Genomic DNA, 20,259 nt, shown 5'->3' with positions numbered 1-20,259 from the left:
GGTCGGAGGGGAGGGGGGAGGCGATGGAGTGGGCTTGTCTTCCATCAAGCTCGGGAAAAGCAGAGAAAACTTCTCTGTGGGGAGAAAAGACAGAGGCAAACACAGAAGCAGAGGCAGAGGCCAGGGAAGAGGCGGGAGGGAGGGGACAGGAGAGTCCCCGCCCTGGGCTATTCCGAACCAGATTCTAGAAGGTCCTCCATATCCTCCCAGCAAACTCCCCTTTTTTATTTAAACCGACCCAAAAGGGGTTCAGGCTACATGGCCAAACCGTATATGCTCCATAGTCCGTCCTACCCACACGACCTGGCTTCCTGGAGTGATCCGTGCTGGCCAGGCCTCCACCCTGCAAACCCTGAGCTATGGAATGTTCCCGCTGTCTCCCCACCCTTTGAGGCCTGGCCCAAAGCCCTTCTTCTCCTCCTCATTGGGGTCGCTCCCTGGGCCTTTTTGTGCCGGGGGACACGTGATTTTGAGTTCACTGTTTCCTGCCCCAGAGGTCAGCGGAGGGCCCCTCATGCTCCCCTAGACGTTTCCTGATAACCCCCTGCAGCAGAGAGGAGAGAGTAGGTGACTATGGTCACAGGACCCCAGCAAAGCCCTCGCCATGGGGAGACCCCGGCAAAGCCAGTGAGCTCAGCTCTTGCCGCCTTCCTGGTACTGCACGGGCGCAAGACGGATCACGGAACATTCTCGTACCCACCCATTGGGTGCTGGGTGTGTGCATCCACGTGCCAGGGTAGTGAGTCGGCACCCACAGCCAGGGCCCCTGCTGCGAACCAGCAGGAGAAGACCAGAGGCATGCCACCCAGCGGGTAAAGGGGTCCTTTATTTTCACATTACACAGAACTGGTTCATGCTGCTGCCAGTGCGCCCTGCCTGGGGCCAAAAGAGCCATGGGAGGGGTGGTGGGTCCCCTGAAGCACCTGTCCCAGGGCAGACGGTCTGCTGTCTACCAGGAAGAGGGCCCTGGGAAAGGGGCGGGGCTCCGGGAGAAAGTACCAGGAATTCTGGACAGAGGCTGCCGGGGGGGCCTGGCCACAGGGGGACTCCCCAGCAGGACGGACCAGAGTGGCAGCCAGGCCTCCACACCCTGCAGGGGCCTCCCTGGTGGCAGGTGGGGCCACAGGGCCTTAGGGTCAGTGCCAGTCAGTCAAAGACCAACTGGGGTCGTGGGGTTACAAAGAGGAGCTCCCACATGACCCCAGTCTCCCCGACCCACGCCCCTTCAGGCCCTTGAGGTGCAGCTTTTTTGGACGGGCCACAGGCCGAAAGGTGCACCGGGGCCCAGGGCATGTGATTCCCAGGATCTTCAGAACAAAGTATTCTACAAAGTCAGTGGTAGCCGTGCAGGGGTGGGCCATCCTCCCAGCCGGCCGCACAGGCTGCGCCACGGCCCCAGGAGTCCCCGGGCCTCAGGCTCCACTGCTGAGACCCCTCCTAGGATCTGGTCCCTCGGCTGTGCTGAGCTGCTCCGTGTGTGTGTGTGTGTGTGTGTGTGTGTGTGTGTGGCAGGTGGTGGGTGGGAAGCTGCGGGACAGGGGGTAGCTCTGGGGCTGGGGGCTCTGGCTCTTGCGGAACCCCACTCCGATCTCTGCAGATGGCTCCCCTCAGCCTCTCAAGCACCGACTCGGCCTGGGTCCTTGCCTTCAGGAGCCAAGAGTGGGTCTGTTAGTGCCAGAGGGTAGCTAACATAACTCCTCCAGCATCCAGAGCTCAGTACTGGACTGTGGACCGACTGTAACGTGGGCACGGAGAGAGGGACTTGCATGCGTGTGCGCGCTGTGTCCACAGGTATTGTGGACGTGCTATTGACACCGCGGTGTGCGTGTTTGTGCGTCACGGCACGGGAGCGTGCGCCGATGGTGGTGGGCACAGCCGCCTGGGTGAACCGTGTATGTACCTCCACGCTGGCGGGAACGGAGGGGATGCAGGCATGGACTTGGAAGGCGACGTGAGGATCCCCTTGGGGTGGGCACACCGAGCAGCGGGCTGTGGCGGGTGCGCCTGTGGGGTGCGTGTGCGTGCCCGGGCTAGGGCCGCAGTGGGGGGTCTGGGCAGCCCTCACCGCCAGCTGGCACAGCTCTTGGGCAGGCTCTGCAGAATGGCCTCCAGGTTCCGCTTGTCGGCACGGATCTCCGCGAGGTCGTTCTCGAAGCTCTGGATCTGCAGCTCCTGCTGCTTGGACTCCTGCTCCAACAGCCTCAGTTTCCCCTGCAGGGCCCCCGGCGGGCTCAGCCGCAGCCTCAGGCGCTCCAGTGCCCACTGGGTCTCGTTCAGGGCCTGGGCTGGGGCTTGGTGGGTGTCCAGTGACCCTGCAGAGGGGCACAGATGGCCTCAGCACAGGCCAGCTCCCCTGCAGGCCCCAGAGGCCTGTTCAGCCCCCATCCCGGAGACCCTTGCCAGCCCAGAGTTTCCAGGATCCTGACTGCCCGCAATCTACCAGGAAAGCAAGGGACCCAGAGAGGGCGGTGTGCCTGGCCGGGGCACCCCACTGGGTTCACGTGAAGTCTCTGAAACTTTCCCCCTGGGCAACTGTTCATCTTTGTTGCTGATAAAAAGAAGGCTCTGTGTGCATCCTGAGTCCACTTCCCAATGCCAGTGTGCGTGCACAAGGTCCCTGTGATTCCTGCTGGCTCCCCCCACATACCATTGCTGATTTGCCAAGAGCACACATTTACAGGTACACCTATGCTGGGATGTGGACGGCCACTGGGCTAAAAAGCCCTGAATTTCCCGGGCAATGAGGGTGGCGGTTGGAGGGGCAGGCAGTGGCAGGAGCTGAAACAGGGGCAGGAAGAGGCAGAGGAGAGCCGAGCCCTGCCAGCCTGGGCAGGTCCTGCTCCCCGCAAAGACCTCGAGAGGCCCCACCATCCACAGGGAAGTCCAAACTGCCCGGCCTTCTAGCAAATTCAGGTTCAGAATGCCAGCACACTCCACGTGCCCCTCTGGGGCTCCCAGGCACCGGGGTGGGGTCCAGCTGCGGGCTGTCCACTCCTGCAGCCCCAAGTCAAGCACGGCACCGGCACGAGCAAATAAATGATCGCAATCGCCAAAGCAGCTTTACCCTCACAGTGCGCTTGCTCTGTGCTGGGCCCTGTGTCCTGTACTCCGGGTCCTTGGCGCTGGGTATGGACCGGTGGCTACAAGGGGGCACTCTGAATTGGTTAGACCTGCGTGTGAACCTCAGCTTCCCCACCGCCTGGCTGTGGGGCCCTGGGCACACCGTTTAAACTCTCCGAGCCTCAGACTGCCCGTCTGCAAAATGGCAAGCGAATCTGTATCCTTGCCTCGAAAGCGGAGAATGAGGATTCTAGGAGATCACGTGTGCAAATAGCTTAGCGTGGGCCTGGCATGCAGGCAAAACGCAGAATGTGGTGATTCTTCCCCTTATTCATAATGATAAATGAAATGCCGTACGCGGGTGAGCCTGAGGACGTGACACTAAGGGACAGAAGCCAGCCACAGAAGGACAAATGCTGTGTGAGTCCACTGATAGGAGGTCCTTAAGAGTGTTAAGTTCATAGAGACCGAAAGAGAACGGGGAGGGCCAGGGGCTGGGGGCACAGGGAATTCACCCCCAATGGGTGCAGAGTGGTTGGGTTGGAAGACGGGAAAGTTCTGGGGACAGATGGTGGTGATGGCTGCAAAACACTGAATGTGCTTAAGGCCACTGAAGTGTGTGCTTAAAGATGGTCACAATGGCAGATTTTATGTTATGTGTATCTTACAATTTTTAACACTGCACACCTGCTGTGCCCCCCACCCCTTCCCCTGCTCCGAGGCCTCCATGCTTTGGTGGGGGCTGTCCCCCTCACCCTGAAATGTCTCCTTACTGAGGCTCTTCTCGATTCTTCCTCCTCCCTGAGAGCTGCTGTTGACGGACTCGCACCCCACAGCGTGGCAACCGCCTCTAAGTGACCCGAGCGTTACTCCCATTTTATAGATGGGGGAACTGAGGTACAGAGAGGCAGAGTGGTTTTCCCAAGGTCTCACGGCCAAGCCCCAGCACATGATCTCGCTGCCAGATGGCTTCTGTGACATCCCCGCTCCTCCTCTGAAACCCTCAACACTCAGGGCCGATCTGCCCCTGTGGTACCCACACACGTTCTGTGTGTGATGAGTTTTCCGTGTCTCCCTCCCCACCCCCCAGACTAGTGGCCCCTGGGGGCACACAGTGAATGGACACCAGCCCCACCTCGCATGGGGGCCTGGGGCTGTTACAAATGCTTGTGGCTGGGGAGGAGGGGGAGCCCTGTGTAGACGAGGGCAAGGAGGAAATCTCTAGGATTTCCTGAGCCTCACAGATGGTCCCCGAGGTGCTCCAGGGACCCAGGGGATCCAGGCCCAGCCTCGGGTCTCCTTACCCAGCCTGGCAAGTAGCTCCAACAAGGCCTGGACGTCCTCTTCCAGGGACGTGCGCGATTCCCAGATCTGCCGCTCCACGGCACGCAGCCCGGCACCCACCTTGGGAGGGAGGGAAAGCTTGAGCGGTGCCCTGCTGGGCCCGGGGCCAGAAGGAAATGGGGGGGGTGTGTGTGTAGGGGGGGGGGGGTCTGGGCCCACGTACCTGCTCAGCTTCCTCCAGCTCCTGTCGGCGGGTTTGTGAGGCTAGCACCTGCCGCGAGGCCTGTCGGAGTGTCGCCTGCGCCTGGCTGGACAGCCGGCCTGCCCGGCGATGCTCCTGCTTCCCGTCCCTCAGCAAGGCCCTGGCGAGCTGGGGGGGGGGGTGGGCAGCAGAGGCAGGGAGAAGAGGGGGAGTGGAGTAAGTCCTTTCAGAGGTAAGGAGCACGTCCAACAGTAACGCCAAGCAGTCATCGAATCGCGCACCAGATCATTCATTCATTCATTCCACAAGCGTGTCCCGGGTGCCGGCTACATGCACAAAGTCAGTGGGGGGCTGGGGGAGGCACCTGGGCTAGACTTCGGCCCCGGTTCAAAAGCAAGAGCCTAGAAGTTTGGGGAGCAAAGCCCAGCAGATCTAGGTGAGGTTCCTTGTCGCGTGATTTAAGTTCCTACACCAGGCTGGTACTCAGGGTCCCCACCTGTCCGACAGGGACAACAGTGACACCTGTTTGTCGAGGACTCAACAGCTTGAATGACGCTCCGGGGCTCAGAGCTTGGGAACCACTGAGCCCTCAGGAAGTGTGGAGCATTCAGCACTGTGTACACGGAAGGGGGCAGATCTGTAGGGACTACGTTTAACCTACACAAGGGCAGCCCTTGTATGACAGCCCGCCCACAAGGCCCAGGAGGCAGGGACGTCACCGCTGTCACATCGGTGGCCCTGACCTTAGCACTGTCCTCAGCCAACGTCTTGGCTTCACGGCCCTTCTTCTTGGCACTGGAGGAGACAGACGCCGCATTTCCCAGCATCCTCTCCGCCTGCTTGGTCTTCTTTTTCAAGTCTGGAAGGAGCCTGCCCCTGACCACGCCTGCCTTCCTCCCCAGCGTGGCCCGGTCCTTGGGCGAAGGAAACTGCTGCTTCATTCCTGCAAACCCGGGACAGGCTGGGTCAGCGGGGCGGGCTCTTGGCTCATGACCCTCGAGGGCCAGTCACCACCAGACGCCCGACCCTCAGATTGACGTGAACAGAGGTTCGAGACGCAGGAGACACACGTGTAACCTTCTCAGGCTTGTCTGGGGAACAAACGAATCATCAGCGACGCATACTGCTCGGTGAACGCAAAGATTCGCATTGTATCATGGAATTTATTAAAATCACAAAAGGACACGGGGCACCTGCGTGGCTCAGTGGGTTGAGCGTCCGACTTTGGCTCACGGGTCGTGAGTTCGAGCCCCACATCGGGCTCGCTGCTGTCAGCACAGAGCCGGCTTCGGATCCTCTGTCCTCCTCTCTCCCGCCCCTCCCCCACGCACACGCTCTCAAAAATAAAGAAACGTTAACAAGTAGATAAAAATGAATATAAAAAATAAAATCACAAAACCACACGGTGTCTGGGAAGTCACCCTTGGCCGATGGGGAGTCACAGCACGGGACCCAGCAAATCCACGCAGCTCTTTGTTGTTGTGTCTCGTCGGTTTCTAAAAGGGCTTTAGGCAGCTTACAGTGATAGGTTAAGTCAACGACTGGACCGCTAAAATGAAAAACCAAGGGCCATATGTAATTGGGGGGATGAGGAAGGGAAAAAGAGGGGGGAGAAGTGCCAGAAAATTAGGATAAGGACGTGGCAGGCAGTGAATGCTCTATTTACCTCCGAGCTTCCTAGCAGCCAAGATAAAAAGAGAGGTATTACAATGCGCATAGGCTTGATTATCTAATCGGAAGTAGTTTCCCTCTGTAAAGAAGAGAGACTTTCTCCCTTCCTTTCAGAAAAAATTCTAAGGGAAATCAGGAATACCGATCGCAGTCAAATTTTTGAAAGAATCAAGCCTTCTAAGGCAGAATACCACATCCCTTTTCTGAAGATAATGCAGAAATAGGATCGACTTTGCTTCTTGTACACAAAATTGGGTGTTTCTTAAAACACACTCTGCGGAGAACTAATTCTATGGGGGTATTAACAAATGTCAGGAGGAAACATCAGTTAAGCTTACATATAAAAAGAGTCAGTTTTCTTTAATGCAGGACTTCTCAGAGCCTTTAATAGGGGCACACTGTATGGCCTCAAGAAGGCGCCATAGTAGTGACATTTCCTAAACTTATTTGAACACAAACCCACTCTTGGTAGATCATGTCTTGGGCTAATTCACTCCGTGAGCTTTCCTTTCATCCTGAATGCCCCCTGGGCACAGGCCAACGGGTAGTGACAGAGGGTGTCTCGGAAAAGGGGCAGGAAGGGGGGAAAGAACCTGGGGTTAGAGGTTTGCGATGAGTCCTTGTGTGGATCACCGTACTGCACCAGGGAGGCAAATTTCCATGCGGTATATCCAACAGTGAGAAGGTGATGCCCCGTGAGGTAGTGAGCACACAATCACTGGAGGTAGGCAAGCAGAGGGTGCGTGAGTCCCCTGCCCCCTGAGGGGGTTGCTTTAGCAACCCTGATCATTTTAATGTCCCCAAATCCGAATATTCCACCACCACGTATCATTGGATTTACATTTTCCTAAACACAACCCAGAACCAAGTGCACAGGGCCACGCCTTCCCCATCGGAAGCCCCCGACCGGTGAGTGAGTAAGACTTCAGACCACAGAGGAGCCACAGAGGAGCCTAGAGAATAGGAGGCACTGACCCCCTCACCCTCTGTCCCGGAGGCTAGGGGCCCCTGGCCGGAGCCACATCTCTCAGAGGCAGTGGGGAGGGTCGGGAAGGAAGTCTGTAGAACCGGGATCAAGCAGGGCCTGGCTTCCGGTCTCAGACCCCAAGGGGCCTCTGGCGCTGAGCGTGTTCCTGTTTTATCCAGCTCGTTGGTGCAGAGCCACGAATAAAGGGCAAAGAGAACATCAGAGAAGCCTATGCCACAGGGGGACACGGAGCTGGGGAATCCTAACACTGGACGGTTTCCATTCAGCACCTCTCTGACCCAGGGACAGTTACCACCAATCCCTTCCCTTGGTCTACACATCTATGAAATGCGACCACTTAAGCCTCATTTTCCTAAAGCGCAAAGGAAACCTGGACTGGCATCGACCCATACCTCCTTCCTAAAGAGAACTCTGCCTCCCTCCCTGCGGCCCCCGCTGAACCCTGGACGGTGGCAGCCGTTTGTACCAGGTGGCAGGACCCCCGGCCAGGGCAGACGAGACCAGGAACAGATAGTCGATGGCATCGGATTCGGCCCCGACGGGCTCCGTGTGTGGTCTGATGGCTGACAGCCGTGTGGGTGAGTACCCGGTGAGAGGTGTGTGAGGCCACGTCAAGCAGCCCCGGGAGGGGTCCCGGCCGGGGGTGGGGGGAAGTGCCGCTTGGCTTATGCCCACACAACTGGACTTCTGTCTCCTGTGGCCCGGCTGCCCCGGCTGAGGCAAGAGTCCAGGTGGCTGTCACGGGCAAACATGCATCAAGAAGCCTGGGGCTCGGCAAGGCACGCATACCCTCCAGGTCGGCCAGCAGGGTCCTGGCTCCCGTGACAGTCACCGTGGCAGCCTGGACGGATGAGGAAGCCCGGGTCAGGGCGGCTCTGGCCTGCTGGCGTAGCTGGAGAGAGAAGAGAGAGGCTCGGCAGGTGGGAGACACCGGAGGGATGGGAGGAACTATTTCGGGTCTTTGCCTTTCCCTCTCCTGGACCGCCCACCCCAGGACACCCGCGGGGCAGCCCGGCCAGGTGCCTGCCTCAAAGGACATGAGCCCACCTGTGTGAGGGGCTTGGTCTTCCACAGCACGGCCTGGGCGGTGGCCTGGAGGACCCCGGCAGCCTCGGTGACCACACGCTCTCTAGATGCAACTGTCTTCTCCAGGGCCTGTGCCTTCAGGCCCAGGGCCCCGGCCTCGGACTTCTGCAGGGAGATGATGGACTCAGGCAGGGCCTGGCAGGAAGGTCCGTGGGGCAGATCGTCTACCGGGTGGGAGGCGCCCAGGGACAGGAATGGCGGGGATAGGGCTGCCTGTGGACCCCAGGAAGAAGGGGAGCCAGGGCGGGAGACACCAGGCTGGAGAACCTATCTCAGACTCCAGCCCTACCCACTACTAGGAGCCAGGCCTCCCTGACCTGCATTTCCTTCCCCAGGTCCACGACCTCCACCGAAACTTTGGGGCCAGACGTATTTCCAAATTCAGAATTTTCCCGACTTGAGAGAAACAGAGCCGTGGAGGTGCTGAATATCATCTAACACCTTTGGTGGCATCCAGGGCCACGTTCAGGGCCAAACCCCTTAAAACGTGCATGTTACTCTTCACGTTTGGGGTGAGGGAAGCGAGGACCCCAAATATGCAGCTTTGGGCCAGTCAGGTTTGGCCCCCAGGGCATTTGTATAAGCTTAGTCTCTTTCTTAAAGCGCAGTTTCTGAGTTTTGGGGTTTCAGGATCACTGGGGAGATACGATGGAGCTAATTTGTCCGGAGGTGCTGAGGGCCACTTTGCATACCGTGCGTGAATCTGCTCCCGGCCCCCACGGACGCAGCCCTAAAATTACCTGAGGGGTGAGCTCTATCTCGCAGAGGAATGAACTGAGGGTGCCGGGAGGGAAAGTGACCTTGGCCAAGGGCACAGATCTGGAGCAGTGGCACTGGGGATTTGATCCCATGTCCGTCTGGTGCCTTTGCTAATGCCACTATGGAGAAGACACCTGCCCTTGCTATTATTACCACAATCAACAACAAAGACTGGCCGAGCTCTAACTGTGCCAGGCAGGCGCTCTGCCAAGCCAGGGAGGTGGATTATCTCGTGTTCATCGACTGCCATATAGTTAAAAATAAGCCATATCGTCTGCCTCTGCCCGGGCCACACTGGTTTCCCAGCTGCCACATTCTCCGCCCCCCGCCCCATGCAGAGCTCCAAGGACAGCGGGGCTGACCAGTGCTGCAGGGGCGGCCAGCGAGGCCGGGCGCAGGGCTGCATCCGCATCAGCTTGCTGCGCGGCGGCCAGCGCCCTCCCAGCTTCGGGCAGCACCTCTGCCGCAGCCGTGCCCAGCGCCTTCTGGGCGGCCTGGACCTCCTGGTACCTGAGAGGAGACAGCAAAGGTGGCTCACAGGGCAGGGCACGGGGCTCTCCTTCCCCGTGGGTGTCCCCCCCCCCGCCACCGGAGCCCTCTGGCAACCTCCCAGGCAGACCTGCCCTCTGCAGGGTTGGCACCCAGCAGCTGGCCCCGAGACTGGCCGCTAACTCGGCCGCTAACTCCGCAGCTTTCGAATGAATGGAAAAGGCAGCAGAGGCACCACATTGTTTCTTCACTCATTCAATTCAAACGCTCTCTTCTGAAGGGGCTTAGGCTTGGTTTCCACTCGAGAATCATATGTTTTGCAAATATTTGGAGGCTCTGGCTGCATCACGAAGAGGAAAATGCCTAGTGTTGGAGAAGGGACAGCAGCCCAGGCCTCCGCCTTGGCTCGGCTGTGCCCTGGGGTGACCTTGGGCGTGTGGCTCTCCAGATAAATGGATAGCCCTGGGCTCTGAAGACCCTTAGCTTCAAGGTGCTATAGTTAACCACCTAGAACAGGTTTCCTGTCCCCTCCAGCTACCCACACCCTCCCCTCTCCGCCCAGCTCCACAGTGAGCACAGCTGGGACACAGACCCCCCCCTGCTGTCTCTCATCCCTTCCCCACTTCTCAGAGAGCCTGTGCTCCCACCCCTGCCCAGGGAGTGGGTCATGTGACCTCACCCACCCTACCCCCTGCCAGTGGGCTCAGGGCTGGCCACCTGATCTGAGCTGGGCTAATCACATTCTCTCATCTAGGAAGTCAACTTGGGACTTAGTGAGGCCTTGCTGGGTCTCTCTTGACCCTTTGACTGAGGAGGATATAAGAGGGTCACCCAGAGGAGAGAAGCAGAGGCCAAGAAGGAAGCTGGTGCCTGAAAGGAGCTTCCTGGGGGGTCTGGGGTGGGGCTGGGGGACGTTGCAGGGGCAAGAAAGAGAGAGGTGTGGCTCTGGACCCTCCTGGTTCAAGTTCTCACCCCTTCTCTCCGGAGGCTGAGCTTAACCCCCAGGCATAAATGTGTTCTTGTAAGGTACCACCCAGACATCCCCACCCATCCACCCAGAGGGCATCAGGACTTGGGACGGAAGCCAATTCTGGAACCAGCAGCCTCCAGCCAGGCCCCGTCAGCTGCAGGAGGCCAACTCAAGCTTCCACCCACACCCGGGAGGCCTCACCTGTCCTCCAGTTCCTGCTGGGCCTCCAGGGCCACTCTGCCCTCCACCAGACTCCAGAGAAGCGCATAACTGGTGTTGGAGGCGACCAGGGCCCTCCGCGCAGTGGCCTCAATCTTGGCAGTGGTGTCCCTGTGGCTGTATGGAAATGCCCATTTGACTGTCACCAGGAGCCCATGCAGAAGGGGGCCTGCACCCAAATCCACACCTCCCAGCATGTGGGACTCCCATCATCCCAAAGTCCAGCCCCAAAGGCCAAGTTCTTCTTCTCCCTCTGCTGGACGCACAACAAAGGCTGATGGGAAGGGACCCACCCATGCCCCCGTGCCCGTTACATTGAGTTTATGCCTGTTGTCCTGGCATAATGATCATTAGGGCCTCTTATCACACAAAAAATCTCAGTTTGGACAATAATGATATGGTCACCCTCATAAAGACATCACAGAAGAGAGTGGTCAGGACGGCCTGGGTTTGAATCCAGGCAGAGGGGCACCTGTGCAGCTGATCCTGATCTGGGAACCCGCCCCTCCGCCCCCGAGAAGGACTGGGCTCCCTTCCAGACTGTGTGGGCAAGACCTCACCAGGCTCCCGGGGCCTGGGGCCTCACCTCCTGGCAAGGGCACGGGCCTCGGTGGCCAGGTGGCTCCAGGTGGTGGGCTGGCTGGACCCTTCCTGAGGAATCACCTTTAGAGAAGAAATGGAGAGGGGAGGAAGCTGATGGCCATCCTTGAAGAGCAAGGGCCCCATTTGGCTACATTCCTGGGCAGAACTAAATCGTGCCAGTCATTTTATATACGCTCAAAGGTAGTCTCAAAGTCAGCACCCGGTGAGCAGATCCCAGAATGTAGAAACAGCAGTAATGACACCCACCATTCATTCGATGGACATTCACTCTCCCCCTGGAACATGCCTTGTTCTATGCAGACATTATGTCACTAATCAGCAGAAGGGGCGCTGTGTGACCCCCCCCCCATTCCGCAGATGAAACGGAGACTCTCCAAAGAGGCACAGCCCAGCCACTAGGTCACCAGGTGGGCCCAAGACGTGGTACCAGAGCTCTGAGGACAAGGGCCGCCTGCAGAATCTCCTCCTCCGTGGACTCCAGCGCTGCATCTAGGTCCGCCAGCTGGATGCAGGTCTTCTCTGTTCCGGCCCGGGCACAGTGGACACTCCTGCTCAGCGCGCGCAGCTGCTCCCGGGCAGCCTTCACAGCACCTTCGAGGCCTGTCACCTGCTCCAGGAAGGCTTCCCGGGCTCCTGCATGAAGCCCGGGTAGAGCCCAGGGTCACAGAGCAGTTGATGCTTTACAACAAAGCACCCACCTTCGGGGGCCCCCATCTGTGCCTGGACTCTGCCTGGGCACAGCTTAGCTCTGTCACCAGACTTGAGCACCAACCACTACCAGTCAGCTCCAAGGGAAGAGCCTTCTCACTTTACAAATGCCAAGACTGAGGCCCCGAGAAGGCAAATCACGACCCAAGGCTTCCCACGTAGGAAGTCCGCCACAGATGAGGGACTGGAAGGAACTCAGGTCTGCTAGAGCCACGACAAGCAATTCCTGAATCTGAGACAGCAGAAATGCCCCCACCTTGAGTCAGCTCTGTGATCTGCTGTGTGGGTCGGTATGGTCGTTTTAACGCACAGCATCTGGAAGCTCTCTGTTCTGATCATTAGTCTTGCTAACAAGTGCTCAGCTTACCTATGCCTGACTGCTAAAGGAGCATAAATGCTTATGAACATGAAATTATACAGAAGAGTCAATTCATTTTCAATACTTCCTAAATTGCGGTGTCCCAAGGCCAAATTCCACCTGGCTCTAATAACAGGTTTTTTTGTTTTTGTTTTTTTCTCACGTACTTGTTTATTTCTATTCTATACTGGGGAATGAGCAAAATGGCCAACCGTCAAGACAGCAGAAATGTTACCTGTTCAGCACCCGGGACAGCACCTCAGTGATTATTTGTTGCTTGACTGAACTAATGAGCTAACCCAGCTCCTGTCCTCACCCAGCTTACAGTCCGGTGGGACACAGGGGATAGATGTTATAGTCAGAGACTAATAGAGTTACAAAGTACAACTGAGTTGGGGACATTGAAGGAAAGGCCTGGGGTGGGGACAAGGCTGTGTCATGGGAGGAGCCCACTTAGTTGGGGAGGACAGGCTCTCCCAGGAAGTGAGTTCTTCTAGGACCGAGCTCAGAGCCTTCAAAGCATCCTGAGACCAGAATGAAGGTCTCCAAAGGGGGTGTCTGATCAGCCAGCCATCCCGTTGCCTGCTCACCTTGTAGCAGACGTCCCCGGTAGACGTCTCCCCGTGGGGCCTCTCCCTGCAGAGCGTGCAGTGGTCCCCAGGGCTCACTACAGTCGGACCCCTGCAGCCACCCCTCCATCAGGGTCAGCCTGGCCTTCAGCTTGGAAGCCTGGAGTTAGGAAAAGAAGGGCATGTGAGGCTGGTGGCCTGGAAGTCCTGTCTGCACACCTCTCCCCTGGCTTCTGTCCCGCCTTCCCTCCCTGATGGTCCCCTCCTCCCATCTTATCCTGGGCATCAAAGTTGAGGACACACCAGACCTTTAAGAACCAGCTTTTGCCCACCCTTCCTCATGGCGGTCCCTTCCCTTCTCACACCCATGGCACCTGTTAGCTGAGAGAGGGATGGAAAGGGAATCCCCAGGAGAATCTGTCTGTCCTGCTATATTGCCAAAGAGCAGGTGTAGGTGGATACAGCTGACTGAATGAGTAATGCCATGCAACGCCTCCTAGCGCTGTTCTTTTATTTGTTTTTATTTGCATTTATTTATTTTTTTCTTTTTAAGTAGGCTCCATGCCCAACACGGGGTCTGAACTCCCAACCCTGAGATCAAGAGTTGCATGCTCTACTGACTGAGCCAGCCAGGCGTCCCCCAAATCACATACAATGACTGCATTTATAGAGCACTTGCTACGAGCCAGCCGCTAGCGGCTGCTGGCCACGCACCAGCTCTCGTTCAACTTGTAAGCACCCTAAGGGCCAGAAGATGCAGATCCTGAGCTCTCTCTTCGAGCCCAAAGTCCAGAATGTTCTGAGAAACCACAGGGCTTTCCATTCCTTATTTGGTGGCAAAATGAGGTTAAAAATATTCTAAACTCATTTAGGAGCGAAACCGTTCTGACCTAGGCTGTTGGTGGTCCTTATTTTTTATTGGGTGGGACCGTTTGTCTGTTTTCCTGCAGATACATCAATGGGTTTGACTGCAGGGACTGACTCAGGCACTGCTGGGGGGGAGGGGGGTGGCTAATATTCAGCACCCATCATTGTGTCTTTCGACGGTATCACCATCCTGAAGGCTGGTCTCACCAGTTTCAGGTAAGGGGTCGCAGGCCTGTGTCCATTTTGGAGCAGGAGAGAGAGACGAAATTTACCCAAGCGGTTACCTGCTGCTGGGGACAACTAACGGGTTTGGGGAGGGGAACCCCAGAGGTCATGCTCCTCACCCCTGCATCACACCAGCTCCCTGCTCAAAATTCTACTCACGCCCCGGAACTGGCCTGGCCCTCCTCCCGACCCTCCCCGCCAAGGGCCATCTATGGTCTCGTCCCCACTGAACTCGAGGAAGCGTGAGACCTGGGTCTGGGTGGTTGGGAAGGACACCCGGTGACAGGTGCTGCTCTCCTGTCCACTCAGGAGATAGGGACGAGCAGAGGTGAGGGTTGAGCAGGGCTGGCGTCAGCCAGATGGCTGGGTGAGCACAGGGAGAAGGTGACCGGTGGTTCCAGAAGGCCAGAGGGCCATGGGGAAGCAGTCATTTCCTGGTGCCCAGCACAGAGCTGGTGCTCACGGTGGTGGTGTGTGTGTGTGTGTGTGTGTGTGTGTGTGTGTGTGAAGCGACGGGAGGTAGGTCGAGACGTCTTGGATGGGGCCTGGATGGGTGGGCTCACCTCCTCCTTCACCAGGGCGTAGCAGGACGGGCACTCCTGACAGTGTGTGCCACCGGCCGTGACGAAGAAGTTTTCCTGACAGTGATCACACTTGTACCCCACGAAGCCGGGCCTGCACAAGCACGTACCGTTCTCGTGGCATTGTGCCGAGGCGGCCCCCACCGGGGAGCACCTGCAGGCTGGGGGGACCGGGGCAGGTGGCGCTGAATGCCCTGATGCTCCCCCCTCTCACATCAGAACCCCCAGGTCCCCTGCATCCTCACAGCTGGCTACTCCAGACCCCCACCCCCCGCCAGAAGTTCAACCACATTCCTGGGTCCTTCCTGGGAGACTGAGTCAGAAGGTCGGAGGTGACAGCTGACTTATTTCAGTGTCCCTGGGTCTGAGAACCCGCCATGTTTAGGAACTGCCATGCCATCCAGTTATACGAATATGGAAACCAAGGCCCAGAGAGGTGACCCGATGGCCTCAGCACAGAGGAATTTAGCAGTGGAGCCTGGGACTCGATTTTGGGTCCCCTACACTCCCTCCCTCCATATTTCTATGGCCGCTCTTAGAAGACAGGCCTCCACCCGATCCTTTACTCTCTTGCCACGTGGCTGGCGGCCCCTCGTTGCCCAGAGACCTCAGGCCCCACCTTCTGGGTGGCCAGGAAGCACCCAGCTTCCTCACCTCGGCATCCCTTGATGGAGAAGCCGAAGAAACCCAGCTGGCATCTGTCGCAGGCCTGGCCCTCAACGCCTGGACGACAGGGGCACTGCCCGGTCTTGGGGTGACACCGGTGCTCCTGGGAGCCCAGCGGGTGACACTTGCAGCTATGACAGGGGAAGGGACCGGGTCTGAGACAAGCGGCCGGGACTGCAGATCACATCCTCTGCACACGAGGCCCCATCTCGAAGTCCGTACATGTCAAACAGCTTTCCCCAAGCTGTGCCCCCGGGGAAGCACAGGCTCACAAAATGCCACTCCCTCCCCTCCCCACAGAGGCTATGGGGACATATAAATCTTGGAGACTATACCCCTCTGTTGGGAAGTCACAATGCAACTAGCATATTAAAGGCTCTGAGGAGTCTTGCAAGGAAGAAACCTGTTTGTTTCACCGGGCATTTCCCTGGAGCCCTCCACTGTACCCCAGAGGCACGAAGGGGCTGTTGTGGCCAAAAAGGTCACCAAGCAACAGCGTCACTGAGAAGGGAGACAGAGAGCAAACCGGCCCCCCTGGCCACCTGGACATCCCTTAGGGCTGTCCTTGGCCCACATCCTGGGTTGGCAGGGCCACGAGTCTGACCCCCAAGGGACCATCCCTTTGTCCCCCTTTGGTACAGGGCACGGTGTACCTGGCGGGGAGCCTGGGATGGCACATTCCAAGCCAGATCCCTCTCTGGAGGCTGCCCGGGACGCCCTCCATCCTGGAGACACACGCAGGGAGAAGGGCACCCACAGCCTCACCCCACTCACCTCCGGCAGCCCCTCCCGGGCCGGAGGTCATAGAAACCGGGGCTGCAGTGGCTACAGTCCCGTCCCGTCACATGAGGCAGGCAGGTGCACTGGCCACTCGCCGGGTCGCAGGGTCTCTGCTCACTGACTGAGCCCCCCGGGTTGCAGCTGCAGGCTGGGGGTGGAAGCAGAAAACGGTGTTGGGGAACCATGCAGATCGCCATCCAACCTTTGGGGGTCCAGGAGAAGATGGGGCGCACACAGAGATGACTCACATTCGGCCCAGACGCCTAAGCTGTTTCTGGAAAAAGGCTCTAGGGCCGGGCTCAAATCGCAACCCATCTCCTACGTCCTTGGAGAGACAGCCTAGAACCATCATGGAGGCAGAGGGCTCTTCTGAGCCTGCCCTGAACCCCCGCTGGCTGGAGAGAAAGCCAGAGACTTGGCCAGGGAGTCGTGGGTGGACCTCTGTACCCACTGTCTCGGGTCACTTGACCCTGCCCTCCTGGGCTCCATAAAACAAGAGGCCGGCAGGGTGCCGACAGGTGGCACGTGGAGAAAGGGCTCTGGAGCAAGTAAGTGTGGGGGAAATGCTGAACTTCTCCCTGAGCATTTCTGGAAGCCCTCCACGGGCGGAGGTATGGCCCTCTGAGTGGGGACAGAGGGCTGAGGGTGAACCCAGGCGGCGGAGAGGAACACCCTGATGGGAGCCCGGTGGGGGCAGCACAAATGTGCTGAGTGCCGTGGCCATGGAGGTCCGTCATGGGCGCTAACTGCGGAGCTGGAGGTAAGTGCTAAATCATCAAGGCAAAAAATAAATAAATAAAGCACAGGCTCAGTTGATCAGATCAAGGCTGAGAGAGCCCTTGGAGGAGAGCAAACCCTTACCACACCTTTCAGACAAAGAAACAGAGCAGGTGAGTAATCTGCCTAAGGTTGCACAGCCCCGTGGAGTTGATGGCTAGAGCTGGAGGAGAGGGGTCCCACCACGCGCCCCTCACCGTGGGTTGGGAGGTGGGTACTCACGCGTGCATTTGTCTGCGGGCCGAGGGGCCAGGGCGCTCCCGTAGAAGCCTTCCTCGCAGCGCTCACAGTGGGCACCTGTCGTGTTGTGCAGGCAACGCAGGCAGCGGCCAGACTGGGGGTCACAGTTGCCCACGGCGTTGGGGTCTACGTTCCCACTGCACTGGCACCGCCGGCAGGGCTGGGGGGCCCCAGAGAGCCCCAGAGGGTCCCCAAAATAGCCGTCATCACAGATCTCACAGCGCCGCCCTGGGGAAGGGAGGGGGCTGCACGTGGAGGAGCAGGCCTGAGGGAGGGGCTGCTGGGTCTCCACAGGGGTGGGGGGGGGAGGGCGGGCGTGAACCAAAGCGAGCGGCCCTCGCGTCTCCTTGTGGATCAGAGCGAGGGCCCCAGGGCCAGGGCCCAGCTCAGCCATCAGCTGGCTGTGCGGTCTAGGGCAAGCCCCCGGGCCTCTCTGAACTCGGGCTCCTCATCTACAAGGCGGGGACAGTAATGCAGCTGCCGCGGAGGACCGGGGAGAGGGCTTGGTGAGATAATTTGTGCAAAGCTCTTAGCACAGCTCCTGGCGCGACAACAGTAGTGGCCGTCACTGCCTGCTCATTGGCGTCACCCTCCTTGTCACCCCGCCAGCCATCCTCTTCGCCAGTGAGGCCCTCGGGGTGCTGGTGGGATGAGGGGGGCAGGGCTGGCGCCCACCCAGGCGACCTTCCCAGGGGTTGTTTCTTCTACACACAGCAGTGCCCTGCTCCCCCCACCCCCAAATCCCCCTCAAGCACCTCTCCGCCTGGGCCAGACTGAACTTCTCTAACTTTCCACATCCACCTCGAGTCTGCAGACCAGGGGAGCCAGAAAATGTGGGGAAGGTTATGGAACAGAGGCGCAGCGTGACGGCAGGGTGGGGTGCAGGGTCCTCCCGTCTTGGGCCCGCTGCCCCCTCGCTGCTGCTGGCCCTAGGGGGAGCTGCTTTCAGAGCGGTCCCCTAGCAAAGCAGGCACGTGATAGGACCAAATGGACCTCAGGGCCACCGGACACAAAATCAGATGTCTGAGGACCTTGGAAACATTTATGTCAAGTGGAATAAGCCAGTCGCAGAAGGACAAACATTGGATGGAAGTCACTTGTACGGGGTCCCCGGAAGAGTCAGATACAGAGAGACAGGAAGCAGGACGGTGCTTATTAGAGGCTGTGGAAGGGGGGTGGGGGTTGGTTCCGATGACAAATTTTATGTTACATATTTTTTGCCATAACTTAAGAAATTAATAATGGAGTATGCCCCCCCAAAACACGTGGAGTTGTAGAAGCGGGTGGTTTGTAGGGTATGCGAATCCTATCTCAAAAGAGCTGTAAAAGCACCAGATGTCGAGGGTGGCCCTGGGTCCTGGAGTGGGGGGTGGGACAGTTTCCGCCTCATACAACATCTGGCAACGTGTTTTAAAAGCTCAGAGTGTAATCAGAGATTTTCCTCCTTCACCGCGTATCAGAATTAGCCAGAGCACCTGTTATGAATACAGATTCTCAGGTTCTGTGTCAAGCTAGCAAGCCGGGCTCCATGGGGCCAGGGCCCAGATGGGGGTTTTCAAAAACTCTCCTCGGGGCGCCTGAGTAGCTCAGCTGGTTAAGTGTCCGACTTGGGCTCAGGTCATGAGCTCGCAGTTCGTGGGTTTGAGCCCCGCGTCGGGCTCTGTGCTGACAGCTCGGAGCCTGGAGCCTGCTTCGGAGTCTGTGTCCCCCTCTCTCTCTGCCCCTCCCCGGCTCGCGCTCTGTCTCTGTCTTTCTCAGAAATAAACATTAAAAAAATTTTTTTTAAAAAAGAACTCTCCTGGAAATGCTCAATGGTTCAAGTTCTGCCAGGGACCTATGGCAGCTGGGAGCCCTGGCCATGTTCTGAGAGGTCAGGCTAAGCTGGGCCTTCCCCAATCTGTCACACTCCAAACCCAGGACCCCGCTCCTGGAGCCCAGGACAGAAGCAGAGCCCCTGAGCATGAGCCACTCACCTCTCTGGCCCGGGGGACAGTGGGTGCACACTACCTCCCTGCTCTCTGGGATGGCTGTGCAGGCTGACTGTCCAGGGCACGGACAAGGCTGACAGTCATCGGCTCGGCCTCCGAAGGGGCTGCCATAGAAACCTGGCAAACAGCGCTCACAGGACGGCCCCTCGGTGTGGTGACCACACAGGCAGATCCCTGTGGGGCAAGAGAAGCACCTGGTTATGACTGCTCGAGCCCAGAATGCTCCAGAGACGGGGACCATCTTGGTGGTCGGGCTCACAAGGCATATCCCCATGCAGAACTGAGGTGGAAACCTTCCAAGGTGGAGGCAGTTTGGCCTGGGGGTAAGAAAGTCCACCCTGGGTTCACGCCCACCACGTACTGACCCCGTGAAGCTGGGAAAACCATCTAACGCCCTGTGCCTCAGTGACCTCACCTACAAGATGGCCACGACAATGGCCCTGACCGCAAGGGTCTTTCTTTGTCAGGATTCAGCAGGATCATGCAGCCAGAGTACCTTGCATAGTCCCTGGCACCCAGCACGATCATTACTGTTACCGTTAGCGTTTTGTTCTTTGAAACCTACAACTGAACCAACAGATGACCTATCTGTGTTCCCACTCATGGTTTTCCTGCCCCTTCCTCTGTGGCCTCTTAACCTCAGGGGCCAAAAGACACAGACCCCTGGGGACGCGTGGGCGGCTCAGTCGGTTAGGCGTCCGACTCCGGCTCGGGTCATGATCTCACGGTCTGTGAGTTCGAGCCCTGCGTCGGGCTCTGTGCTGATGGCTCGGAACCTGGAGCCTGCTTCGGATCCTCCGTCTCCTCTCTCTGCCCCTCCCCCCGCTTGCACTCTGTCTCTCAAAAATAAACAAACATTAAAAACAACAACAACAACAAAAAAAGAGCCACAGAGGCCCGGGAGTCTGTTCCCAACATGATTTTGCAAAGAACAGGTTCACAGAAGCTGGCTGGTCTCATAGAACAGGCCCCGCAGCACTCGGCTGGGGCTGAGGTGAACAGGGAAAAGAGAATTCAGGGTAGACAAGTGAAACAGGGGGACCATCACGCCTGTGCTGCCTTCTACTGGTCCCTGACTCAGCCCAGATCCACACGCTCACTGCTTCTTCTCTCTAGCATGAGCAGCAGTGGCCACTCGGCCCATTTGACAGATGAGGACTTGCCCAAAC

General features: G+C 58.2%; 1 protein-coding gene and 1 long non-coding RNA gene across 2 annotated transcripts in view; both read right to left on the bottom strand.

The window, feature by feature from the left end:
• Positions 1–808: 808 nt before the first annotated feature.
• LAMC3 (laminin subunit gamma 3) overlaps positions 809–20,259 on the bottom strand; it is a 56,462-nt gene continuing 37,011 nt past the window's right edge. Inside the window, exons 14-29 of the mRNA XM_047829977.1 lie at positions 19,076–19,264; positions 17,085–17,330; positions 16,080–16,233; positions 15,294–15,436; positions 14,622–14,800; positions 12,988–13,126; positions 11,759–11,964; positions 11,315–11,391; positions 10,711–10,845; positions 9,413–9,560; positions 8,253–8,396; positions 7,995–8,097; positions 5,290–5,489; positions 4,568–4,714; positions 4,365–4,464; positions 809–2,312 (exon numbers count right to left, since the gene is read on the bottom strand). Coding sequence (XP_047685933.1) covers positions 2,062–2,312; positions 4,365–4,464; positions 4,568–4,714; positions 5,290–5,489; positions 7,995–8,097; positions 8,253–8,396; positions 9,413–9,560; positions 10,711–10,845; positions 11,315–11,391; positions 11,759–11,964; positions 12,988–13,126; positions 14,622–14,800; positions 15,294–15,436; positions 16,080–16,233; positions 17,085–17,330; positions 19,076–19,264 — 2,561 coding nt within the window. The 3' untranslated portion in view covers positions 809–2,061. The remainder of the gene's footprint in view (positions 2,313–4,364; positions 4,465–4,567; positions 4,715–5,289; positions 5,490–7,994; positions 8,098–8,252; positions 8,397–9,412; positions 9,561–10,710; positions 10,846–11,314; positions 11,392–11,758; positions 11,965–12,987; positions 13,127–14,621; positions 14,801–15,293; positions 15,437–16,079; positions 16,234–17,084; positions 17,331–19,075; positions 19,265–20,259) is intronic.
• LOC125150288 (uncharacterized) lies at positions 5,690–7,398 on the bottom strand. The gene is made up of 2 exons (XR_007146296.1): positions 6,811–7,398; positions 5,690–6,095 (listed from the first exon to the last, which is right to left on the bottom strand). It is a non-coding gene; the product is annotated as an uncharacterized LOC125150288 (long non-coding RNA).

Source organism: Prionailurus viverrinus, chromosome D4 (genome assembly GCF_022837055.1).
Source record: "Prionailurus viverrinus isolate Anna chromosome D4, UM_Priviv_1.0, whole genome shotgun sequence".
Classification (NCBI taxonomy): Eukaryota; Metazoa; Chordata; class Mammalia; order Carnivora; family Felidae; genus Prionailurus; species Prionailurus viverrinus.
Note: the sequence above shows the minus strand (reverse complement) of the source record. Positions and strands in the feature narration are given on the sequence as shown.